The following is a 24,145-nucleotide window of genomic DNA, read 5'->3' as shown; positions in this document are numbered from 1 at the left end:
ATTCTCTCCATAAACATTTTTCATTTTTTACACTCTCTTCTCAATTAACTTTTATTTTTTTATCCCTCCCTCCCCCGGTCGTATCGACAATAGTATACTATGAACGTTTTTTCACGGTCGGTGGCAGCCGCACGGCGAGCACAGAGACACGCACCCAGCACAATGCAGCTATCCATGTTGCGTGCACACTGCAGAGCAGCTTCAGTTCGGCTGATAACAGTCAGCGCGGCCAATCTCGCTGAGAAAAGAGATAGCGCTGCCGATGCCAATTACATTGAGTCCAAGGAGCCAGTTAACCCAGAAAAGGATCCACAGGAGCATCAATCCAGCGATTCAATAAGCGGCCTCGATGCAGTGTTCAAAATGCTCAAACTGCCCGACTTTGACCCAGCCAACGCCGAACCCAGGCCAAAAAATAACAGTGCGCAGAAGTCTGGATCCTACAATACAAAGTACAACATGGAAGATGATGCCAATGACCAGGATATTGGTATGGATGATTTGTTTACGGCGATTGACAGAAACAAGCAGATCAAGGCACCCTACAAATCACAGCCATATGGGCCTGGGATTACAGAAACCAGCGACAAGTCGCAGGAGTCTGATCCGATGGATGAGTTTGAGCGCATTCTCTCTGATCTGGCGGCTGAGGACACCCAGGTGTACAGAAGCGATCGCCCGGCGCCGCTCTTTTGGGACGAGAACAGTGGCACTAAAGGTAGTGGTCGCGGACGTGATGGGGATGCTGCTTTTCTCAAAGAGCTGACACCCGAATCGCTATTCAGGGAGGGCCCGCGCACATCGGCATACTCGGCGGGTAAACTGCAAAGCGACCCGAACAAAATATCAAGCCTCGCTGCCCGGATTAAGGAGGATACGAGGATTACCAGGATTTCAAACAAGGGGAGTTGGATTCAAAGAGCAGACAAAGGCTGCCTGGGGAAAAGGACCGCAGTAGGGACAGGGAGATTGAGCAGAACCAGCTTAGCCAGCTCTCACAATGTCGCTCGGTGACTGCGCTGTCGAGCTTTGTATATGGAGAGTTGCTGTTCTCCAATAGATCTACTCCCAAGAACGTACTTGTTCCACGACCCAGCCCGTTGGTTTTTGCCGAGGCCATCCGGGTGTCTCGAGAGCTCCGCGAGCCGCAGATCGCCTTCTTTATCTACAACTACTGCCGCACGCATATGAATCTCGCTGATAAGCTGCAGATCCTGGACCAAGTCGTTTATGAGGAGCTGCTTATGACTGCGTGGAGCAGTCTGCGGGATATATCGGCAGTTACGTTTATTCTGCAAGACGCTATTGCCATGGGCGTTCTTGGAAATGCACGGTTGGACCGACAGATTGACCAGATCATTGTAGAGCTCGATAAGCTCTACAACATGCCTGAGCTTGCCGAGCGGCTTTCGGTTCTTAAGAGCAAGATCTCGCCCAAAAATAACATTCGCGATACCTTGACCTATGACGCCGAATCAAAGTCGGTTCCTGCAGGTCTTGCCCGGTTTTCGTTGCACTAGTCGAATATCACAATTTCGTTCTTTTTAAAATACAATGCTTTGCACTCGATAAAGACAATAAAGTATTGAAAAACAAATTAAAATAGATATAAAAACATTTAAGAAGGACGTTGTTGCTGCTGCTGCTGCTGCTGCTGCTGTTGCTGGGCTTGCTGCTGTGCCTGTGCCTGTTGCTGCTGCTGCATGTACTGGCTAAGTATTAGCTGCTGGTAGTTCTGTGGCTGGGCCGCAAACGCCGCAATACTACTCTGCTGGCCTGCCGAGCTAAGCATCGCATTGTTCAACGCCGCGATATTGTTGAGCGATTGCTGCGAGATCTGATTTTGGTTTTGCTGGTGCTGGTGGTTGGCTACGAGCTGTGCGAGGGGCTGCTGAGAAGTCTGTTGGAATTGCAGCTGTTGCTGCTGGGCTTGAAAATTTTGGATTTGCTGCTGTATAGCCATTTGCTGAAGCTGCTGCTGCTGCTGCTGTGCCTGCTGTTGTTGCTGTGGCTGCTGCTGAGGTTGGGGTTGGGGTTGGGGTTGCTGCTGCGGCTGCGATTGTTGCTGCTGCGGTTTTCCCTGTTGTCCCTGTTGCGCCTGCTGCTGAGACAGCCTTTGCTTGGCCCTGATCTCGTCAAAAAGCCTGGTTACCAAAACATCCCGTTTGAGGGTGGCATGGCTCTGATAGTCTCCATCTGCTCGTGAGACAAATGATTTTGCAAAAAGTTCAGCACCATATGGATCTGGTTCGGGGTTGCGTTGCTGGTCAGCGGGCTTTCAGTCACTGGTTGGGCGGCAAACTGCTGCATGGGGCTCATTATCTGCTGCTGGGCCACCGCAGATGCAGGCACTGGGGTTACGGGTCCGCCACCACCAGCCGAGTTACTCCGAGCCAAAATCGACGCGTTCGCAGCCGCAGACATGGGCAAGCCCAATGAAGACTGCTGGGGGGTTATCTGCACACTTCCTCCGCCAGAACTTGTCGCGCCGACCTGATGCCCATTGAGCGCAGGAGCAGGATTCGAATTGAAAATCATCGCTGGAGCAGGCGCCGCCGCGTTATTCAGCGTGCACCTGGACAGAGCAGCTATCACAGCAGTGGTAATTGGGCGGTTCATAAAGGGTAACGCGACCAGGTTGCCGCGGTAGTACGTAAAGAAAATACCGTTCCATGGCAGGGTGGCTGACGATGGGCCGATGCGAACCAGGGCGTAGACGGATTTTTCCCGCAAGGTTGTGCAAAAATCGTCAAAGTATTTGATTTGCTCTGCGGTTGCGTTTGCGTGGGCGCCGATTTGAACCATTTGAATCTTCGACTGAATGCAGTACTCGGCAAACTGCTCGGTTGCATTGACAATTTGGCTTACACGCATTTTCTCTGGCCAGTCGGGGAGCTTCAGCTCCAGCGCAGAGTAGGATATGCCGGGGTGTCCTGTAGCGACAATCAGGCAAGATGGCTCATGCCTCTGGTTCTCGCCCTGCTTTGACTCCCAGACCAGCGTTCCCTGCCACAGCTGTCCCTGCGTCTGGGCTGCGGGCTGTTGAGCCGCGCCGGCATTGGTCTGAAGAGAGATGGGAGACGTTAGGTTGATACTGGCCGTCTGCATACCATTGGGGGAGCCGAGTTGCTGGTTCTGAGCAACCTGCTGCTTGCTGCTGCTGTTGTTGCTGCTGCTTTAGTAACTGGGCCATCTGGATTGTCTTGATCTGGATAAACGATGCCTTCAGATTATTCATATTAGCGAGAACCTCAGGCTGGTCGCGGCAGACCTCGCGCACCTGCGCCTCAAAGGTCTCCGGTGTCAGGGCATAAAACACTTGTCGAATATCAATATTCAACTTCATGCGGACCAAATTCAGCGTGTGGTGCAAAAGCTGCTGCATGATATTTGTGGGCAAAGCGGCAGTCTGGGAAGCAGGCGACATCATGGCCTGCGGCTGAGACGCAGAAGCAGTGTTGCTCGCCGGTGCTGCCATCGTGATGTCCATTGACTGCGGGCTTTGCATTATTATCCCTGAAGTTGCACTGTTGTCCGGAGCTGTGCTGTTGTTTTTGAGCTTGGTGATTAGGATCTCCAGCTTCCTTTTGATGTCCATACGCTCGGGAATTGGACGTGCCGGGTTCTGCACCTCCATCATGAGCACTAGCAGAAGCCGCAGGTCCTCGTCCGATGCACCCTTGCTCTTGAAGTCCGCCAATATTGCGACATAAGAGGGGTTGGTGGCCTGCTGGACGATGTTGGGCACCGTTGCTACTGTTTGTTCAACAGAGCCGTTGTTGGTCTGCTGTTGTTGTTGCTGCTGCTGCTGAAGTCCTGCGGGCGACTTTACGGACATTGCAGTTTCGGAACTCGGGGTCACTTCCATTTCGTTCGGGTCCGAAGAATGCTGCTGCTGCTGCTGCTGAGCGTTTGCTGGTCCACCAGCAGAAGCGCTCTGCGGAGTCGTAGGTATTTGCTTAGCAGACACAGCCGGGGAATCCAGCGGTTTCGATGCCTTGCGGGAAGTGGCAGCAGCAGCAGCTCCTGGAGAATTGCCAGTTTTGACCCGACCTTTCCCACGCGCCGACTTTGGCTGATCGTCGGTGTTCGGGCTAGTCACTGCTGCGCTAGCAGGGTCAGGGTCGACTTTGGGCTTTTTTGCCGCCATGGGCGACTCTGCCAAATGAGCTTCGGGGTCGGCCTTGTTTTTCTGCGGCACCAGCTGTGGCTGGGACTGTGACTGGTGCATTGCAGGGGGCGCTTGCGACTGGGTTAGGCCCTGTGGCTGAGGCTGGATGTGTACCGGCGCGGACATCTGGGGGGCGGATTGCAACTGGATATTCGGCAGAATGGCAAGCGCGGGCGCAGGCGCAATGGCCGTTAGCTGGGCAACGGGCTCGGCAAATTCTGGCGGAATCTGCAAATCAATTCCCATCAGACGCACGCTAAAGCTCGGCGACATGGCCTTGGGCAGCTCAAGAGGCGGCTTTGTCGAAATATTCGCTGTATCAAGCAACCCCTCCACCTGCTCTATTCTCTTTCCGCGCTCCTGAATGAGCGAAAACGACAATTTGAGCTCACGCATGCGCTTCGCCACGGCATCCAAGCCAAATCCATCGTACCGCATATGGACATTCTCCTGGCACGGCTGCATGTAGGGCGGGGTGGAGGAGACAAGGATAGCATGGCGCTGCTGCACATTGGCCAGGTGCGCTTCGGGATCGAACTCGGCGAAATCATCAAACATTTCCAGGGCGCCCACAAGCCCGTCGGTGACAGCGCACCGCAGTTGGCCACCCTCGCAGAACTTATGCGCCTTTATGGCCTTTGTGAACTCGCGGTAGTTGGACGTAAAGTACTGGGTGCTGCAGGTGCGCGTTGAGTACGGGTAGTAGTCGCCGTAGAACACTACGCCGAGCCGGACGCAGGGCGTGGCTTTGGTTGTTTGGCTCTTTTTGCCGGATGCATCTACGATGACGGGGGTCCGCAGTTGGTTTATCAGGTTGGTTATGACTGAGTCGTAGAGCTCGTGGAATAGGTTATGCATGTGTTGCGTGCTTTCAATTACAAGCACACAGAGTATGTCGCAGCGCTGCGCTGGGCGCATTTGCTTTGGAGTGACCATTATGTATTTTGCTTCTCTCGGATAATGAACGCAAATTTCAAAGAATCGTGATGCACAGAAGGTAATGTAGTTAAAATTAAATGGAGAGGGCTGGTATGTATTTTCAAGTATAAAAAGGGAAATTTTAGAAAAAAAAAAAAAAAGATAAATAAATAAATAAACGAGAGCTAAGTAAAAAAAGTCTGCAGATGCGGAAAGAAAAAGACCCTTGCGCCATGTGTGCTTTTTCTTTTCCGCTTCTTCAAAGTTGAAGTCCCACAAAAGACTCGGCTCGGGAAAAATAGGGCTAAACAAAAACAGAGCCGAGTCGGCTTGAGCCGAGCCTGTTGTTTACCGCTTTGTATAATTGATAAAAAGGAACATGGACCTTTTTCAGCATTTTTTTATGTATTTTTTGTAGGTGGGTTTGATCTTCTTCCTTTCCTTCTTCCTTTGTTTGTCATGTCCTCCATTTGTATATTCCCCTCTCAACATATAAACACGAAAATATAATGTCAGATACTACATCTTCTTTCTCTTCTTTGTCGCCATCGACCGAAATAACCAGCCAGCCAGCAGCAGCAGCACGCAGATCGACTGGGAAGGCACTCGACTCCAGCAACACACAGGAGCAACGACTTGACAGAAGACTTTACATGCAAAGCGTCTTTGGCATTTGACCAGTGGTTTGCGTGCCTGACAGTTGGCAAACAGCTGAGCAACTACTACCGCTATGGCGAGAAACGCAGCTGCGGCAGACATTGGAGCAAACTCAATCTGTGTATGGGAATGAAGATGCGATCCGAAGAGGCTGGAAAGGTAAATTGTTTTTTAAACGAGATAACAGACCCGGAGCAAAAATGGATTCAGAAGAGCTGTGAAAGTGAAAGAGTTTTTGTATATTTGAGATTATCAATATCCAACGTTACTAACATATTGCAAAATAAAATTTTTTTAAGAAAACACTTAGGAGCTTATGAGAGCATTTAATGCCAAGGAGGAGGCCAAGCGTGATGCAATGCCTAATGTATTGGATTTGTGGTCGAAGCGGACGTAAGTTTTATTTGTTATTATTTCTAAAAGTTTATCCTTCAACTCGATCCTAACCTAAGGGAGACCTCTTCACAAGCCCCACAACAGCTAATACAGTGTGCCTTTTTATTTTATTTTTGTAGAGAGCCGCTGAAGTATGCACAGACAGAGGACCGGAGCACAAGTCGACCACAGCTGCGTTCTAATAAAATAAAACTACTGTGGGGAGGGAGGGGGGGGGAGTTTTTTTATTTACTTTTAACCGTCCATACAGAAAATAAAAAATTACATACAACCCAACCAACATGGCAAAGCTACCTTTTTGCAATAGCACCGGGCTGGGCCAGAATCCCATTCGATGGCAAAACGGCCGAACCAGCGGCTCGGCTACCTGTGACCGACTGGGCCATGCCAACGGTTATCCGGTGAATAACACCGGCGGTGACAAACAGCCCACTGATCGCCGCACACAAGCGCACAACAAAGCCCACAAATCCATCCCTCCTCTCCCTAACCGTGACCGAAATAGACTCAATCCCGTACTCAAAAAAAATACCCGGCAATTTAGTGTCCGCCTCCGCCTCCGCATCCGCGCCGCGCCCGCCATCAAGCTCTTCCCGACCGATAATACTCGTTCACTGATACTGGTTGGTCTCCAGCACACGCATCCCCGGGTCAATGTATGTGGTTGGCACGACGGAGATAAAGTAGCTGAACGCCGCATGGTGGTCTGCCGCCTCATGCCTGGTGTTATCCAATGGGTTGACCAGGTTTGGGTATAGGGCGCCGAATGAGAGCTCGTCAATGTGGTGGGTGAAATTAAGCATTTGCTGCGGAACGTATGCGCCGCCGTGGCCGTGGCCGTGCGCCGTTATGTGGAGGAGCCCAGAGACTTTGCCAACCATCATTGAGCCCTCGATATGGCACGCGGCATCCTCGATGCGATCCACCATCGGTGCTGGCCTCGCTGGCAACGGGGTTCTCCCCCGAGAGCCTCTTCTCTGCTGACCGGCCTCCGCTATTATGTCGTGCACGTGCATATCTCTAATGGTATTTACCCTCCGCTGCTGCTGCTGCTGCTGTTTTGGGCCAAATGCTTCTTCCCGATGCACAGTCCTGAGCGCAATACTCGAATGCACGTTTCTCTGCGTACCGCTGACGTCCAGAACATCTACGCGGATCAGCGCACAGGGCATGGCCACGAATACGCCCAAGTTAATTTGCAGAGGGTGGCTCATGTTTGTGTCGATTGAAAATGTCTGCACTTGCTCGTACTTTAAGTAGTTGTGCAGCTCACCGAGGAGCATGAGGAGCATGGTGAGAATGACTACGACGCTGAGGAGGCCCCAGAGGAGCTGCGGGCCTGGTAGGAGCTGTCCATTTTTCGGAAGGCATCGAGCCTCTGTAGTCTGCGTGCCCAGCCAGTATTCATGTCTGTTGTTATCCCTTTGTTTTATTTATTATGATTTTTTTGGAGGTTGGATGCAATGTAAAATGCCAAATGCCAAATGCCAATTCAAAAGAGCGAGTGAGGAATAAAAGAGAGAGAGGGAAAAGGTGTAATTTAACAGATAAAAAAAATATAAATCCAAACAAATAAACAATTAATGAAAGAAAGAAATTGACTTTTTTTACTTTACTCCAAAGGAACACTGCACAGCACGCGCAAGCCATGCATTTCCTTCAGCTCTTCCTTCAACAACCCATTGACCATCTTTGTCTGATTAACCCGATTCTTCCCACGGAAGCACTCAGCCTCGATCTCAACAACATACATTGAGCCACAACCTCCAGACGAGTCCTTCACCGTAAGCTTTGTCGGTTTAAGCTCCCTGTGCAGCTTCTCGTAAATGTGCTGCTCGCCGCTGGTCTCGAACGGCGGCTTGTCTGCAAACAGCCGACGGAACATCGTTGATGATGTGGCTGCGCCTGGTACTGCTGCTGTAGTTGTTTTGAAAACCACAAGGGATGTGGCTGCCCTGGTGAATGCGTAGCGAGAAAACATTTATTTATTATTATTTTTCTGGTCGGTAATTGGCTTTTTGTTTGACGAGTTTATGTTTGCGCGAATACAATGAAAAAAGGCAGAAATAATAGAAAAGAAAAGATAAAAGATAAAAAATAAGAATAAAATTAAAAGTGGTCCCGCAATAAAAAAAATCTAAACTGCTTCCCCAAAAACTTTTTTTTTTTTTTTTTTTTTTTTCTTCTCTTCATATTTTTACATTTTATATATTTTTATCTCCTCTCACTGGAGCATCATGATGTACCGGCCCTTCTCAGCACTGTACACGCGGGCGCCTGTCGGGTCCCATAGCGAGTCGCACACAGCCGATTTGTGGATATCCAGTGAGCGCACAAGGTCGCCGCTATTGACATCCCACACATAGAGCTTTCCGTCGATGGATCCGGCCATCGCATAACGCTCATCAGGGCTGAGCGACGCGCGCGCCCAGTTACGGCTGGGGCGATACCCGGAGGCCGACATAACAGTCAGGACATCCATCGTCGCGGTATCGACGAACTTGAGCGTACCGTCGCACGAGTTGGTCAATACGCGCGTGCCAGTGCGGTTCGCCCACACCGACATGACCTGCTCCTTGTGGATAGCAGCCTCCTGCAGCTTCTTCCCAGACACGGTGTCCCAAATGCGGATGCTATTGTCCATATGCGCGGTGACGAGGCGATGGCCCTCACTGTCCAGGATGGCGATGTCGTGGCAGCTGGACACTGTGAATAGCGTCTTTATGCACAGCCCGCGCTGCGTGTCCCACACCTTGACGGTGCGGTCCTGGCTATACGTGAACACACGGCTGCCATCAATGTTGAATTTGGCCGTGACGACGCTGCCGATGTGCCCGGTCAGCGACTTCCAGTGGCGGCCGGTGTCGAGCTTCCAGATGCGTGCCGTGTGGTCGCTGGACGCCGCCAGCAGCATCGAGTTATCAGAGCTGATCTCCACATGGTTGACGCCCTTGAGGCAGCCGGTCAGCGAGTAGACACTGTCACCAGTAGCCGCCTCAAACACCTTGACTGTCGAGCTCTGGCCGCCGACCGCCAGAAGCTCGCCATTACTGGTTAGCGCAATGGAGTGCAGCTCCTCCATGCGCGCGTCAATCTTGCCAACGGCGCTCCGCGGCGCAACCGACCCGCCGTGGCGCACGCTGATCGGCGACAGGCCAAAGTAATGGTCGTCCTCGAAGACCGCTGCCATGCCCAGGCGCGGGGACAGCGCGGCCGACTTGCGCTTGATCAGCTCCAGCTCATGCGTCACATCGTTGACCTTTTCGGCCTCGTCGTTCATTTTCTTCAACCATCTCCGCACAAGGTCGTCGTTCTCAGCTTGCAGCCGGCCGCACCTCTCCTCGATTTGGACTATCTCCAGCTGCAGCGCGCTCATCTCGTCCTGGAGAATCTGGATTGTGCCGTCTTTCTCCTTGAGCGTGTCCTGCATATCGTTTATCTTGCTGTTTGTCCGCCGGAGCGCCTCATGGGAGTCGCTGATTTCCAGCTCCTGTTGCCGCATCCGGTCGTCATTTTCGCGCATCTGGTCGCTGAGGTCCAGCAGCCTCTGGGCATTCGTTCCCTGCGACCGGTACAACACTGTTCGTTCCTCCTTGAGCGCCTCAACTTCGCGCTCCAAATCCGCAATGCGCTGCTGCGCCAAACTGGACCCGCGCATATTGCCGCCGCTGCCATTGCCGAGTCCGCTGCTGTTATGCTGGAAGCTCTCCAGCATGCGCTCACCTTGCTCTCGTGATCGCGCCTCTAGGGTGCGTGAGTGGCTGGCGAATTCGCCGACCTTGCCTGCTAGACGGTTGTACGAGTGGATTACTTTGGCCACTGTGGCTACGCGAACTTCACGTTGATCGAGTTGGAGGATTATTCGGGCCTCCCAGCCCCCTGGTGCTGGCTTTGTGTGCGCCATGATGTGCTAATGTTCTTTTTGTGTAGTACGCTCGGAAAAGAAAAAGGAAGAAGAAAGAAGGCAAAGTAGAGGGCAGAGAGCAGAGAGCAGATTGCGCTATGTGGAAGGGGCGTGTGTTTGCTAAGGTGAACAGTAAGTAAAATATAGAATATAAAAAAGTTGGAATAGCAGGACTCGAGCCGTGTAATGGTTTGGCTGTTTTTTTTCTGATGTGGTCGTTGTCAAAGGAAATGCAGAATAAAAAATATAGTAGAGAAAAAAAAAGAAAAAAAATAGAAATTGAAGCAAACACAAAGAAAAATAAATAAATAAATAATTGTAACGCAAAAATGGGGGACGAGGGAGAAATAAAAAGCCGCAAATCGGAGTGGCAAAAAAAATAAAAATAAAAGTGTTTTGCGTTTTGCGTTTTGCATTTTGTGGTGGCAATTTTTATTGTTTTATTTTATTCTTCACTGGGCTCCGTCATGTCTCCACATCCCGTGCCATTTCAATTATTATTTGGGAGGGAGGGGGGGGGGCGTGTGCTTTTGACATGTCAGCTAATTTTTTTATACGTTTCGACAAGGCACTAACAACTAGCATGCATTTGTATAGGGGCCGCGGTCTCGCTGAAGGAGGTGAATTAAAACAAAAATCGACTATTTTGAACAAACAAAGGATTACAACCGCACGCTATTACTTGCTGCGAGCAAAAAGAACAAAAAAGAGGGAAAGGCGGTCAAACAAAGGAGGGAACGGATACAAGCTAGCACGCACACGCCTGACTGTCCTGGTCGTCAGCGTCGATTCTGATGGGATCAGGAAAGTCGTTGTAGATATCAGCCTCGGTCTCCTGGTCCATGGCATTCCTAACCACAGTCCTGAAGGCATCCTCAACGTTAATATCCTTCTTAGCGCTGGTCTCAAAGTACGGAATATTGCCCTTTGCCGCACACCACTCCATCGCGCGCTTCTGCGACACCGCGCGCTTCCCCTCCATGTCAATCTTGTTTCCAACAACGACAAACGGGAAGCTTTCCGGGTCCCGGGGCCCGACCTGAATCAGGAACTCATCGCGCCAGCTCTCCAGATTCTCAAAGCTGCGCAGATTTGTCACATCGAAGCACAGGATACAGCAGTCGGCGCCGCGGTAAAAAGCCACGCCGAGGCTTTGGAACCGCTCCTGGCCAGCTGTGTCCCAGCAGGAGACGTCGGCTACGCGCCCGTCACCAAGGTCGACGTCTTTTTTCATAAAGTCTGCGCCGATGGTTGCTTTGTACTGCGTGCTGAATGTGTTCCGGACGTATTGGTGCATCAGGGATGTCTTTCCCACGCCGCTGTCTCCCAGAATGATGGCCTATAAAAGCAGAATGCATGGTGATAAACCTGGGGTTAGTAATGGTACTTTTAAGTGACTGGGTGACTGGCACGCAAGTGGGCATACAAAACAATTTTGAAAGAGCGACGAACCTTGATGTAAGTGTATCTCCGCGAGGAGTAATTTCTGTTGTACATTGTGTGTGGGGAGTAGGAATGAGTGAATGAGTTGTGCGAGTGTGGCTGGGTTTGCTCGTGAGTTTTGAGGCCAAATATGTTAATAAAATAGAAAATAAAAGAAAATACCCGATTACGCTGAAATGAAGACAAGGGCAAATGAAAATAGAAAGGAAAGGAAAAATGTTTAATGTTTAAAAAAATCTCTTTTTGGCTGTGCACTCTACCAAAGTTGAAAGTGGGGGGGGGGGGGTAAAGAAGGAGGGAAGCACACGCCTGACGAGCCATTTCTCACTCTCTTTCTCTATCCTAGCAAGGCAAGTCGAGCTGGCTGGCGAGCCGTAAAATAGTTCCCCCCCCCCTTTCCCTTCCTTTCGCATTGGATTTCACATTGGATTTCCCGATGCCTCCGTCATGCGTGACCCTGACTTTATATTTTTCGGACAAACAATTCCGTCATTCAAACACATCAAGCAGAAAGAAGGTTTAACGATAATTCAACCCTGTCTGCCTGGTTGCCTGGTTGCCTGGTTGGCCTGCCTGCTTGCGTATGCGCTGTGGAGGAAGGCCACGCGCACTTTTCTTTATGCGAAAAACAAATAAAAAAAGTCGAGAACCCAACCCACACTCCATTTTTTTATAAAGTTTTACTTTTTTTTCTCGCTCTTTTCTTTTACTTTTTTGCTGTAGTTTTTTTTTCCTCAACGCTTTGCAAGAGAAAAGTCAGCGACAGCAGATACAAAAATAAACAAGAAAACCACAGCCATTTTGATCGTTCATTCGCACAAGTGCATCGGGCTTCAATAAAGGAAATAATACCGCTGTAGAATTTAAAGCCGCCGCGCATTCATATTTTTCTTTTTACCAACTTGAGCTTACGTCGTCCCTACTCCCCCCCCCCCGCCTTCCTCCTTTTCTTTTTCAAGCCTCCGCTTCCACTTTGCACATTTCCGCTTTCTCTTTTTTTCTTTTTCTTTGTATTTTTTCTTAATTTTTAAACTTATTTTTTATTTTATTGTTTTAACTATGGAGGATACGAGGCAGCTTAAATTCACCGTGGTGGTGCGACAGACCAATGGACAGACGCTTTCACAGGAAGTTGAAAATAATACCTTGGTCGGACAGCTCAAACTGTTGCTATCTGAGCGCACAGAGATTCCAGTGGACAGAATGAGATTAATGCATGGAAGCGACATTTTGAATGACGACCACAGCCTCGAATTGTGCGGTAAGTTTTCTCCCTTTTTCATGTCTTTTTTACGCTCCCCCTCTTTTTTTCCCGCCTGCAGCAATGGTAGCTCTCAAACTCATACTCAAATTTCTCGCACACTGCCTCGTCTTTATTTACTCAGTGTAGGAATCACGGAGAGCGGCACTGCACTCAGGCTGGTTCAGCTGGCGGGAGCCACTCAGAACCACCCACACAATGTCAACGGAATCGCCAGCGCCAACGCTCCACCAGCAATGTCCTCGGCGGCAGCACGGGGGCTCAACCAATCTCGCCAGGTAAGTTGTTTGGCTGCTCATTTAGCACGCCATTTATTTTCTCACTTTTGAATATCCATTTATCCCCATGCATATGCCCGCATCCTTTCTTACTCCTTTTTGATTACCCACCTTGCATTCCTCACATATCCCACCCGCCACTTTCGGATAACATGGCCGCTCATCTCCGAAAACCCTCTCCCTGTTCAATGGTTTATTATATAGTTGATTCTGTCAAACCCCCAGCTAGTTCAGACGCTGATGATGGCGAATCCGCAAATGCGCGAGGCGATAGAGAACAATCCCGAGCTGCAGCACATGATGAGGGACCCGCAGATAATGCGCCAGGGCCTCGAGGCCGCGCAGAACCCGCGGCTGATGGAGGAGATGAAGCGCAACAACGATCGGATGCTCTCAAATCTCGAAACCTCGCCCGGCGGCTATGCGCATATCCGCCGCATGTACCACAATGTGCAGGAGCCGTTGGCGAGGGCCGCCGAGGACAGCACGCGGATGCCACTCGATGAGCTGAACCGGAGGCGTGCGCGGCTGCTGGGCGTGACCAAGCCCGACGCGTCAAAAGTCAACACCACGCCGCTGCCCAACCCGTGGGCCAGGAGCCGGCCGAGGGCCAATTCGCGGCCGGCCGCAGGGGAACTGCGCGGCAACACCGGAGACCCCGGCAATCCGTTCATGCTGGCCGATCAGCTGTCGCGCAATGCCGAGCGGCTGGCCAGGCTGGATATTTCAACCAGCCAGGCTGCTGGCTCGTCGCGCACGGGCAGCCAGCCGTACGCACGCGATCCGTTTGCCATATCTCGGAACCAGGACCACCTTGGAGATTTGACGGCGAGGTTGAGGGCCGCGGCGCAGCAGGAGCAACTACAGCAGCAGCAGCAGGATCAGCAGCAGATCAGAGATTTGATGGCTTCGCGGAGGGTTGCGCAGACAAGCGCCATGTCGGTTGATAGTCCAGCGCCGTCTTTGCCTTTGCCCCTGCCCTTGTCTTCGGCGCTGACGCTGACGGAGGCCGATAGGAGTAGGTTCAGACATGAGCTGGAGCAGCTGGAAGAGATGGGGTTCGATGACGTCGAAAAGAACCTGCGCGCGCTAATAGAGACTGACGGGGACTTGGCCTCGGCTCTCAGCATCATTGCCGATGAGGACGACTAAAGATGCCAGATCTCGTTAGATCTCTTGACCATCTTTTTTTCTCACCCAACTCTACTTTCGACTGATGAACTTGCTTTTATATTTCTTTTTTTAATTTTTCTGCTTTCTGTTCTTTTTTCTTTTCAAAAACCTCATTTCTAAACATATTGAAAATTTTTAAACCACGTTTTACATATCTAATCGAATTGGTATTTAAAAAACAATCGCATATAATGTGCTAAGCTGTGTCGTCTGTCTACTGGCGGTCAATAACGGATGGCTGCCATGCCTCATACTTTGGGCGCACCGTGTTATAAGTAACGTTGGCCTTTTTAGAGCCAGTAAAGTTCTGATAGTGCGGGTACGCCATCCACTTTGGTCTCTGCATATATGCACTATCCTCAGCAGCCGTAGCCTTGGGCACTTCATCCGTGGTCCGATGCAACCACGCATGCCAGCGCGGCGGAATCTGGCTAGCGTCCATTTCCGAAGTTTTGGCGCCCGGAATGCACCAACGCTCGCGACCGTAGCGCTCCTGAGGGTTGAAGAAGTAGCGGTTGCCTAGTTCATCAGTGCCGACAAGTTTGCCCCACTTGGCATCATCCAGTTTGCGGTAGATTTCAAAATTTTGCCGCGGGGATTGTTTCAGACTGTACTTGATAAAGCGAATCAAGGACATTGTGTAATAGAAAAACTAAATAAAGAATGGATTTAATGGGATTTGAATGATTGAGACAAATAAAAAATAAAGGGAAAATAAAGAGCGGAATTGAAATTGTTGAATTTGAAAATTGAAAATATAGCACAAAAATCCATACGATCGCACCATTCGGCTGTGGCTCGAATGATAACAGAAACAAGCGAGCCGATAGGAATCACAAAGTGTGAGAGAATAAAAAATTAAAAAAAGGTATTGTATTTTTTTTTTGTGATAATCCTCGTGTTAACATGCATGTTTATTTTTTTATATGGCAGGTCCATACTATTTCCTTTTTTCTCGTCCACTATGTTTTCTATTATTTTTTATATTTAATATCCACACACACACAAAGAATAAAAACGCATATACTTATATAAATACAATGGCGTTTAGCTTGCTTACTCGGCGAACATTGGGTTTAACGCTGCTACTCTGCGTGGTGTTTATCTGGGTCGGGTCATCTTTCTTAGTCAGCAACCTGTTTGGCGAGCAGCAGTTCAACCGACCATTCTTCATTACATACATAAACACAGGCACATTCTCCTTCTATCTCATTGGCACATATATCTCACACATACGCAAGCAACGCAGACAACCTGGACAGCGCAAACGATCCCGCAGCGATGACAATATTATTGTAGTATCAAACAACAGTGGCGAGAGCTCACCCCTGGTTATTGGTGGGACAGAAAGCGAGGGTATGCCGACAGCAACAGCAGCAACAGCAGCAGAAGCAGAAGCTTACCCGATACACCCTCGAAATGAGAAACTAACTGTTCGTGAGACAGTTCTTCTCGGAGTGAGTTTCTGCATTCTATGGTTTGCAGCCAATATTACGCAGAATGCGTCTCTGGCATACACCAGCGTGGCCAACTCCTCCATACTATGTTCAACATCTGGTCTCTTCACACTCATTATTGGGGCATTGGGCGGCGTCGAGCGGTTCACAGGCACACGGCTAATCGCGGTCTTTATCAGCATCCTGGGTGTCTACAGTATAGTTAAATACGGGGTTTCTACGGCAGATTCTGCAACAATGCCGCTCTCCTGGCTCGGCGACTCCCTGGCACTGCTTAGCGCAGTACTATACGGATGCTACACGACACTGCTTAAGCTGCGCATTGGCAATGAGGAGCGGCTGGATACGCCGTTGTTTTTCGGGGCGGTCGGGCTGGCCAACATTGTTTTGTTGTGGCCCGGGTTTATTGTCTTGCATTATTCGGGCATGGAGAGGTTTCAGCTGCCTGGGTCGGTTGGTGTTTGGGGGATGATTTTAGTGAATGCCTTGGTGGGTACGTTTTTATCAGACTTTTTATGGCTCAAGGCTATGCTGATGACTTCGCCGCTGGTGGTTACCCTGGGGTTGTCGCTGACTATTCCGCTAAGTATGGCTGGGGATATTGTGTTTAAGGGAATGGAGGCGTCTGTGCCGTATTATCTTGGGGCTCTGTTAATTCTTTCAGCTTTCATTGCAGCCAACCTGTGATCTTTTGAGGAGAGAAAAATGATTTTTTTTTTAAAGCTTGAAGAGTATATGATATCATCACGATTGGCTGGGGTGGATGGAGTTTCTTTTTTTTTTTTCTTTGGCCCGCACAATCGGAATCGGCATTCACTGTTAAATTATAATTCTTCTTTGGGTTTCTTTTTTTCCTGGGACAAAAGCCTTCCCTTTTTTCAGTTCAGCTCAGTTCTTTTACTTTTAACTATTATTTCTAATTATTGTTATTATTATTATTGCTTCCAATTTTTATTAAACTTGACAGCATTCTTTTTTCTTCTAAACTTTTTTTTTATCTGGCGCAGCAAAAGCTAATAAAAGGAGGGGGAGACACACACATGGACTTGTTCTTTGGTACATCAAAGAATAACGGAAGCAGCAAGGCGCAGCCAACAGTCAGCATTCGAGTTGAAGAGCGCGTAGTCAGGCGGAAACGGGATAGCAATGGAAACATCCACGAGTCACCAGTGTCTACCAAAGTACAAAGACAGCAGCAGCGGCGGCGGCGACAAGAGGAGGAACACACTTCACCAGCAAAGAAGCCCAGAGACCAACGCCCAACCCCGGCACCCGCACCTGCACTGGCGCGCAGTTTGAGAGAAGAGGACACCAATATTGCGCCCAGCAGCAACAGCAAGGCAGATAGGGACTTGAGCAAATTGGCTGCCAGTGGCGCGCGGGATATTGTCCGGCCAGTTGCGCGGCGGCTGGCGCCGACCAGTGGCATGTCGGCCAGGGACAGCAGCATTGTCAACACCAACCGCGAGCGCGTGGGGTCACTGCCAGGCACGCCGCGGCCGCGCAAGACGGCGGTGGCGGAGAGGCGGCTGGTATCTCCGGTTAAGCGGCGGCGAAGGGACGCAGCAGGCGTGGCTGCGGACGACGCCATTGAGCGCAGCGCCAGCGTGCCCGCTCACTTCAGCCAGCAAATGCAAGGCGATTCCAATGCCTTGATCCAGGACGACGACGAGCCGGCAGCAGCGGCGATTGTCAGCTCGGTCGACGCCGTGCGGCAGAGCAGTACAGTGTACGAGGATTACTTTGAGTGGGCAGCTGGCAGCGGGCCGCAGCAGATCGACCTGCACCTGCCAGCGGCTAATACGGCGCGCGAGACGTTCTCCTTGGCGATGCCGCGTGGCTACGATGGCGAGGCCGAGGCGCGCGACGAGTACTTGCCGGTCAACGACCTGCTGGCCACCGTGCGCGCCATTGGGTTGCACCTGGTCGACTCGGCGGCGTTCCGGCGCGCAGTGGTCGAAGACGGCGACGGCGGTATTGTGCGGCGGCTTGAGCGCGCGCGCAACCGACGCGACGGCGACGCGTTCGCAGAGGCTGTGCGCGACTTTAACGCGCTGCTGGATGGCGCACGCGTGGACGGGCTGGTGCGGAGCGCCGGCATTGCGGCCGAAGTGGCCGTGCACGTGCTCGAGCAAGTGTACAACCGCGTGGTGGCGCCAACAGTCGACCTGCTGCGGCAGTACAAGGCGTTCTCGAACAATGTGTACGGCGAGATCCTGCCGACATTGGTCAGCGAGCTGATTGCACGCACGGGCATCAGCGCTTCATCGACGTTTGTCGATCTGGGGTGCGGCATCGGCAACGTGGTGCTGCAGGTGGCGGCGCAAACCGGGTGCCGCGCATGCGGTGTTGAGATCATGCGAGTGCCTGCGCGCTTTGCGCGGCGCCAGGCGCGCGAGTTCGAGCACCGCATGCAGCTATATGGGCTGCGCCACGGCGCCGTGCGCGTGTGGCAGGGCGACTTTTGCGACAGCGCTGATGTGCAGTGCGTGCTGCCCGTGGCTGATGTGCTTTTGGTCAACAACTACGCATTTGATAGTGCGCTGAACCAGACGCTGCTGCAGATGTTCCTTGATCTGAAGGAGGGCACGCGTATTGTGTCGCTGCGGCCGTTTGTTACGCCGGATTACAAGATCAGCGCCCGCAATGTGCATGCGCCTGAGAGTATCCTGACTGTGCGCCGCTATCCATATTGGAGCCAGTGCGTTAGCTGGACTGATAACGGCGGGGAGTACTTTGTGCAGACTGTGGACCGGTCGGGCGTCAAGGGATTTCTTAGTAAATAGCCCTGTGAGGGGGAGGGACTTTGTTCTTTTTCCAAGCTCTGTTTGTCTGTAAACCAAACCCACAGGGTGAATGTCAAATGGGATATTCCGAAGAAATGAATAAGATCTGATTTGCGCAGGGGGCTGAAGAGTGTTTCTTTCTGCTGTTTCTTTCACTTTCTTTTCACGTTCTTTCTGTTCTTTTTTCACTTTCTTTCACTTTCGCTCGCTCGCTCCCTTACATTATTACACTATACTAAATTCAAATTACAATTCCATGTCTCCTGACCTCGCCGTCGATAAGCACGTGCGGTATTTCAAAACGGCGCTCAACATGCTGCCGAGCCCCATGGTCCAGCTAGACTCGAACCGCATGACCATCGCGCACCTCAGCCTTGTCGGCCTCGCAGCACTTGGGCGGCTGGAATCAGCCTTCACAGAGGCTGAGCGGCATGGAATGATTGAGTGGATCTACGAGCAACAAGTACACCCAGCCACATCCAACTCAACCTCCAACAGCAGCAGCTTGGGAATCTGTGGGTTCCGTGGTGGCAGTCTTTTCGGGCCGCATAATTCCGGCACCTACGAGGCCAGCAATCTGGGCAACGTAGCATCAACGTACTCTGCGCTCTCCTCGCTATTACTGCTCGGCGACGATCTGGGTAGGGTCAACCGACGGGCGATCATTGGGGCACTGCGGTATCTTCAGCTACCCTCGGGGTCGTTTGCGCCGCATTTGGGGACCACCGAGAGTGACCCAAGGTTTATCTACTGCGCCTGCGCAGTGTCGCGTATTCTCGGGGACTGGTCCGGAGTAGACCAAGGGGCAGCCACACGGTATATTGTTGGGTGCACCGGGTACGACGGTGGTTTGTCGCAGGCGCCCCTGCAGGAATCCCACGGAGGGCATCTCTACTGCTGCATTGCCAGTTTGGCGCTCATGGATCAGCTTGACGCACTGCCGGATCGCCGGCGTACTCTGCAGTGGGCGCTTTGAGGCTCAACCAGGGGTACCAGGGAAGGATTGGGAAATTGCCGGATGTTTGCTATTCGTTCTGGGTCGGAGCCTCTGTGGAGATCTTGGGCGGCCATGAGATGGTTGATCCGAGTGGGTTGGAGGTTTTCACTTTGAGCTGTGAGGCAAAGTATGGCGGTGTGGCAAAGTGTCCCGGGAATCATCCGGACCCGTTGCATGCTGCGCTGGGCATTGTTGGCTTTGCCTTTTTCAGAGACGAGCTTCCCCGCATGGAGCCGATGCTATTGCTGCCAGAGGAGCTTGTGAGGGCGAAAGTGCCTGTGTAAAACAACGCAGTGACAACGGGTGTGGACAATTCTTGGCCGCCTTTTTAAAAAAATAAACGAATAGGGAATGGGAGTTTTGTTGGGAAAACTATCAATAAAGCTGTTAACATGTATGAAGCGATCAAGGACGTGGAAAATAGAATATTCATCTGACGCAAAGTTTAAAAAAGAAGAGGGAAATGGAACCCCGTGATGTGCTTTTTCTTATTTGAAAGGCAACTCCACCCCCCCTTTCCTCTTTTTTTGTCGTTCAATATAAACTCCTTTTTATTTCAAACTTAAACCTCTAAAAAGCCATGCTGGCGCCTCGACAACTCCTCGCAGTCTTTCTCACTTCCTTTACCCTAATAACACTTATTATCTATATACCACAGAAAGCACACCACTATCCTTTAACCAAAATGGCACGCAAAGTCGGATACTTCACAGCCTGGTCGATTTATGACCGTAAATACACGCCCCTAGATGTCCCCGTCGAGCGACTGACGCACGTCAACTACGCCTTCGCCAACCTAACAAACAACCGCATTGCATTGGGCGACCCCTGGGCGGACACCGATAAGCCCTACGACGATGGAGTCAAGGGGAGTATTGGTTTGTTCAATAGCGCCAGAATGCGGCGGCGCAATCCGAACCTGCGGCTGATGATATCCGTGGGCGGGTGGACGTGGTCCGGTGGGTTCTCAATGATGGCTGCGGATGCAGATGGGAGGGCGGAGTTTGTGCGGTCAGTGGGGGAGTTTCTGACCGTGCATGGGTTTGACGGTGTTGATGTGGACTGGGAGCATCCCGTGGAGGGCGGCTTGGATGGGAATCCAAGGTCGCCGGATGATGCGCGCAATTACTTGCTATTGCTGAGGGAGCTGCGCCAACACCTGGATGAGCGTGCCAGTGGTAGTGCGCCGCGGTTCGGCCGCTATGAGATCAGCATTGCGACATCAGCGGCCCCTACAGTCTATCGCCACTTGGACCTGGCGGCTATCGCCGAGGTTGTTGACCATATTAATATTATGGCGTATGATTTTGCCGGACCCTGGTCATCGACCACCGCGCATCAGCAGAATTTGTTTGCCGCCATGCCTAATTCCTCTGGGCTTTCTGCCCACGACACCGTGTCTGATTATATTGCCCGGGGCGTGCCGCCACACAGGATTGTGCTGGGCGTTGGGTTTTACGCTCGTGGATTCAGCAATGTGGACCCGGGGCAGTCGCCCGATGGGGGGCCGGCACTACTTCCGGGGCTCGGATGTCCCTTTGTGGGCGTCCCTGATGGCACTTGGGAGCCCGGATCCTTTGATTACAAGGCCCTGAAGGGCGCGCAGTTGTTGCCTGGATCTGGGTACGCTAGTTATTGGGATGATCAGGCGAAGGCTCCGATCCTGTATAGCGAAAGTGAGCGCGTTTTGATTTCGTATGAGGATGCTGTGGCAGTGAGCTGGAAGGCGGATTATGTGTTGAGACGAGCGCTTGGCGGGATCATGATCTGGGAGCTGTCGCAGGACTGCGGTAATGAGCTTTTGGAAAAGATCTGCGAGTACCTTGGATAAGATGAACTAAAAAAATTTGCCCCCTCACCCATCCAATACTGTTTTATATTTGTGATGTTACTGTGCAATACAATGGAAGAGGGAAAGAACATGAGATATAAAAATAGTACCAAAAAGGGGGAGGGAAAGGAGTGTTGTCACCGTGTTTCAATTTTTTTTACAAACTTCTACAAACCTCCACTTTTCACTTTGTTTTTTATCTAATTTTTTTCTTTTTTTCTTTCTACCAATTTTAATTTTAATTTTTCAATTTCTGCTTCAATTCCAACCTTAATTCCCAAAATAAAACATATAAAACCATGACCCGTGGAAATCAGCGTGAGGAAGCTCGTAAGCGCAACATGAAGAGGGGGGAAAAGACAGGATCGAACAAAAAGGTCGAAGGAAACGCTGGAGTTCAGCTTAAGAATAGAATGGAAGGCGATGCCGATATTATGCGCCAGAAGCAAGCAAGGGTAAAAAAAACTGAAAACTGAAAACAAAATAGCACAAGCAATAAACAAAAACAAAAAATATAGTTTTTTATTTGGAATATGTGTACTGACTTTGGCGGGTGTTATTACTGCTTCTTGTTCTTTTTATCTTTATCTTTTTATAGGCTTCCCTGAAGGCTGCTGAAAACGCAAAGTAATACGATATATATTTTGGGATAGGGTTTGACCCGCTCCAGCTGAACAACATCAACAAAAATCAGTGTAATGGTTTTTTTTGGATATGTAGTTTTGGTTATTGTTATTTTCCTACAATATTTAGTTTTATTATTAGGATTTTTCAAAAAGAGCATTGGCTAACTCTGAGCTTGTTTCAATTACACTTCCTCCTCTTTCTCCATTTGCTGCTGCTGATGTTGTTCACTAATGATACCCGCCGCTGCGATGCTCGTTACGCTAGAGTCCGTGTTGCCTCCGTTCCCAACGCCCGACCGAAATGCCTACAAATAAATGACACATACATACAATTTCTTTATTTTAGAATATAATGCAGTATTATTTTCAAGGCTTTTTTATAATATACACTAGCGCATAAAGTAAAACAAAATGAAATAACAATACAAAGCATAAACATAAGCAAAAAACTCTACCTGATAGTAGCCAGCATAGTAACCCGCGTAATACCACGCTGTGTTAAGTTTATACAATGCTTCCTCTTCTGACTGCGGTGCCGGCGGCATCACATCCACTGCGCCGCTATACAATGACGAAGATAAGGATAGTTGTACATTGGGATCCATATGCTCTTGTTGTTTTTCAGAAACACGTCGTTTCTTTTTCGTCTCCGGTTCAATATCCAGTGCTGCCGACCACTGCCCCACTTTGCTTTCGTCTCTGTGTTGAACAGTTCTGTATGCTCGTCTGTCATCAAGTGGGCGTGTTCCCGATGGTATTCTGCAATGGTGTTGTCCCAGGCAAGAACAAGATCGGTGTCGTCCCAGTCTCCCTTTGAATCATCTGTGCTATCATCGTCGCTGTAGTTGTCGTCGTTATTATTAGCAATGTGGCGGTGGGTTTGTTGCTGCTGCTGCTGTGCTGTTGCTGTTGCTGTGATGCAAGTATTTCTTCTTCTGTCTCGCTGTATATGTCGTCGTAGGAGACAAGCTGTCTTTGTGGCATTGACATTTTATGCTTTCATATATAAAAATAAACTAATCAAAACAAAACAAATAAAATACCTTATAAAAAAATATATTCCGAATAATTTCTATACCCGATGATGGCTTGATCCTTTTGCTTGCGAATTATTGTGGGGAGGAAAAGGTTTTTTGTTCACAATTTTTTATTTCATTTTTTATCGTTTCAAGCCCAGAACTTTTCTCATTTTCTCTTTTCTCTTTTCTTCATTTCAAATTATATTATATTTGCCATACACTCAATAAAATGGGCAAGTCTTCAAAGGACAAACGCGATGTATACTACAGACTGGCCAAGGAGCAGGGCTGGCGTGCCCGCAGTGCATTCAAGCTGCTCCAGGTCGACGAGGAATTCAACATTTTCCAAGGTACGACAATAACACAAAAAAATGCGAATAAGCCAAAAGCATTCGATTCAATTCAATTCAATTCAATTCAATTCAACTTAAATTTGGTTTTAGGTGTCACAAGAGCCGTCGATTTGTGCGCCGCACCCGGAAGCTGGTCACAGGTGCTCAGTAAGGAGCTGCAAAAGAACAACACTGACACCAACGAGCCACCACAAATCGTCGCCGTTGATCTCCAGGCCATGGCGCCGCTCCCAGGTGTCACACAGATCCAAGGCGACATAACAAAATTATCGACAGCCGAACAAATAGTCTCGCACTTTGACGGGGCCCAGGCTGATCTCGTTGTCAGCGACGGCGCCCCCGATGTCACAGGCCTGCATGACCTAGACGAGTACATCCAGGCACAGCTGATCCTCGCCGCACTCAACATCACCACCCATGTTTTGCGCAAGGGAGGCACTTTTGTGGCAAAGATCTTTAGAGGAAAAGATGTTACGCTGTTGTATGCGCAGCTCAAGATATTTTTCCGCACTGTTCATGTGGCTAAACCAAGGTCGTCGAGGAACTCGAGTATTGAGGCGTTTATCGTGTGCTTGGAGTATAATCCACCGGAGGATTACGTGCCTAATATGGCTAATCCACTGATGGATGTGCCGTATGGTCCGGATCAGCCTATTGTTGGGAGTAACCGCGTTATCGTGCCCTTTGTCGCCTGTGGCGATTTGCGCGGGTTTGATGCTGATATGACGTATCCGCTGGAAATAGACGATGACGAGCCGTACCACCAGCTGGACCCGATGCAGATGCCCATCAGCCCGCCGTATAAAAAGGCCCTTGAGCTCAAGCGCGCCAATTTCTACAACTAACCCCTCTCCTTTTTATTGTCTATTTCGTAT

General features: G+C 50.2%; 15 protein-coding genes across 15 annotated transcripts; 9 read left to right on the top strand and 6 right to left on the bottom strand.

Moving 5' to 3' along the window:
• The first annotated feature begins 8 nt into the window (after positions 1–8).
• BX661DRAFT_185946 (uncharacterized protein) lies at positions 9–1,663 on the top strand. Its single transcript, XM_051536906.1, has 2 exons — positions 9–817; positions 904–1,663. Exons 1-2 carry the CDS (start codon positions 100–102, stop codon positions 1,518–1,520), a joined length of 1,335 nt encoding a protein of 444 aa, XP_051389862.1. The 5' UTR covers positions 9–99; the 3' UTR covers positions 1,521–1,663.
• A 485-nt stretch (positions 1,664–2,148) lies between these two features.
• On the bottom strand, positions 2,149–5,257 carry BX661DRAFT_206826 (mediator complex subunit 25 von Willebrand factor type A-domain-containing protein; the record flags this gene model as incomplete). Its single annotated transcript, XM_051538640.1, is given in 2 exon segments — positions 2,149–3,094; positions 3,111–5,257. 2 exon segments carry the CDS (start codon positions 5,105–5,107, stop codon positions 2,149–2,151), a joined length of 2,943 nt encoding a protein of 980 aa, XP_051389861.1. The 5' UTR covers positions 5,108–5,257.
• A 450-nt stretch (positions 5,258–5,707) lies between these two features.
• On the top strand, positions 5,708–6,413 carry BX661DRAFT_185942 (uncharacterized protein; the record flags this gene model as incomplete). The annotated part of the gene is given in 4 exon segments (XM_051536905.1): positions 5,708–5,905; positions 6,057–6,139; positions 6,262–6,273; positions 6,288–6,413. Coding segments are annotated over 4 exon segments (330 nt in total), but the record flags the coding sequence as incomplete, so codon positions are not given.
• BX661DRAFT_52794 (endoplasmic reticulum vesicle transporter-domain-containing protein) lies at positions 6,362–7,674 on the bottom strand. Its single transcript, XM_051539232.1, has one exon. It carries the CDS (start codon positions 7,432–7,434, stop codon positions 6,754–6,756), a length of 681 nt encoding a protein of 226 aa, XP_051389859.1. The 5' UTR covers positions 7,435–7,674; the 3' UTR covers positions 6,362–6,753.
• Positions 7,675–7,754: 80 nt separating this feature from the next.
• BX661DRAFT_145293 (bola protein) lies at positions 7,755–8,027 on the bottom strand (the record flags this gene model as incomplete). The annotated part of the gene is made up of 1 exon (XM_051533107.1): positions 7,755–8,027. The coding sequence occupies one exon, from the start codon at positions 8,025–8,027 to the stop codon at positions 7,755–7,757; it is 273 nt and encodes a 90-aa protein (XP_051389858.1).
• A 339-nt stretch (positions 8,028–8,366) lies between these two features.
• On the bottom strand, positions 8,367–9,800 carry BX661DRAFT_145183 (WD40-repeat-containing domain protein; the record flags this gene model as incomplete). The annotated part of the gene is made up of 1 exon (XM_051533096.1): positions 8,367–9,800. One exon carries the CDS (start codon positions 9,798–9,800, stop codon positions 8,367–8,369), a length of 1,434 nt encoding a protein of 477 aa, XP_051389857.1.
• Positions 9,801–10,794: 994 nt separating this feature from the next.
• Positions 10,795–11,543, bottom strand: BX661DRAFT_172549 (ras family-domain-containing protein; the record flags this gene model as incomplete). Its single annotated transcript, XM_051533785.1, has 2 exons — positions 10,795–11,385; positions 11,499–11,543. 2 exons carry the CDS (start codon positions 11,541–11,543, stop codon positions 10,795–10,797), a joined length of 636 nt encoding a protein of 211 aa, XP_051389856.1.
• Positions 11,544–12,132: 589 nt separating this feature from the next.
• BX661DRAFT_185935 (uncharacterized protein) lies at positions 12,133–14,341 on the top strand. The gene is made up of 3 exons (XM_051536904.1): positions 12,133–12,750; positions 12,880–13,028; positions 13,233–14,341. The coding sequence occupies exons 1-3, from the start codon at positions 12,549–12,551 to the stop codon at positions 14,178–14,180; spliced, it is 1,299 nt and encodes a 432-aa protein (XP_051389855.1). The 5' UTR covers positions 12,133–12,548; the 3' UTR covers positions 14,181–14,341.
• Positions 14,342–14,916, bottom strand: BX661DRAFT_185932 (NADH ubiquinone oxidoreductase subunit NDUFA12-domain-containing protein). The gene has a single exon (XM_051536903.1). It carries the CDS (start codon positions 14,836–14,838, stop codon positions 14,416–14,418), a length of 423 nt encoding a protein of 140 aa, XP_051389854.1. The 5' UTR covers positions 14,839–14,916; the 3' UTR covers positions 14,342–14,415.
• A 589-nt stretch (positions 14,917–15,505) lies between these two features.
• Positions 15,506–16,531, top strand: BX661DRAFT_185929 (uncharacterized protein; the record flags this gene model as incomplete). Its single annotated transcript, XM_051536902.1, has 1 exon — positions 15,506–16,531. A coding segment is annotated over exon 1 (779 nt), but the record flags the coding sequence as incomplete, so codon positions are not given.
• Positions 16,532–17,487: 956 nt separating this feature from the next.
• BX661DRAFT_145179 (histone methylation protein DOT1-domain-containing protein) lies at positions 17,488–18,444 on the top strand (the record flags this gene model as incomplete). The annotated part of the gene is made up of 1 exon (XM_051533095.1): positions 17,488–18,444. The coding sequence occupies one exon, from the start codon at positions 17,488–17,490 to the stop codon at positions 18,442–18,444; it is 957 nt and encodes a 318-aa protein (XP_051389852.1).
• A 352-nt stretch (positions 18,445–18,796) lies between these two features.
• Positions 18,797–19,725, top strand: BX661DRAFT_194374 (terpenoid cyclases/protein prenyltransferase alpha-alpha toroid; the record flags this gene model as incomplete). Its single annotated transcript, XM_051537876.1, is given in 2 exon segments — positions 18,797–19,397; positions 19,409–19,725. 2 exon segments carry the CDS (start codon positions 18,797–18,799, stop codon positions 19,723–19,725), a joined length of 918 nt encoding a protein of 305 aa, XP_051389851.1.
• A 407-nt stretch (positions 19,726–20,132) lies between these two features.
• Positions 20,133–21,227, top strand: BX661DRAFT_130736 (glycoside hydrolase; the record flags this gene model as incomplete). The annotated part of the gene is made up of 1 exon (XM_051532552.1): positions 20,133–21,227. A coding segment is annotated over one exon (1,095 nt), but the record flags the coding sequence as incomplete, so codon positions are not given.
• A 270-nt stretch (positions 21,228–21,497) lies between these two features.
• Positions 21,498–22,321, top strand: BX661DRAFT_185926 (uncharacterized protein; the record flags this gene model as incomplete). Its single annotated transcript, XM_051536901.1, has 2 exons — positions 21,498–21,727; positions 21,871–22,321. Coding segments are annotated over exons 1-2 (176 nt in total), but the record flags the coding sequence as incomplete, so codon positions are not given.
• Positions 22,322–23,146: 825 nt separating this feature from the next.
• BX661DRAFT_145199 (FtsJ-like methyltransferase-domain-containing protein) lies at positions 23,147–24,115 on the top strand (the record flags this gene model as incomplete). The annotated part of the gene is made up of 2 exons (XM_051533098.1): positions 23,147–23,267; positions 23,361–24,115. The coding sequence occupies 2 exons, from the start codon at positions 23,147–23,149 to the stop codon at positions 24,113–24,115; spliced, it is 876 nt and encodes a 291-aa protein (XP_051389848.1).
• Positions 24,116–24,145: the final 30 nt, after the last annotated feature.

This window comes from Kickxella alabastrina (genome assembly GCF_025024165.1).
Source record: "Kickxella alabastrina strain RSA 675 chromosome Unknown BX661scaffold_20, whole genome shotgun sequence".
NCBI lineage: Eukaryota > Fungi > Kickxellomycota > Kickxellomycetes > Kickxellales > Kickxellaceae > Kickxella > Kickxella alabastrina.
The sequence above is the reverse complement of the archived record's forward strand: the minus strand, read 5'-3'. Positions and strand labels throughout refer to the sequence as shown.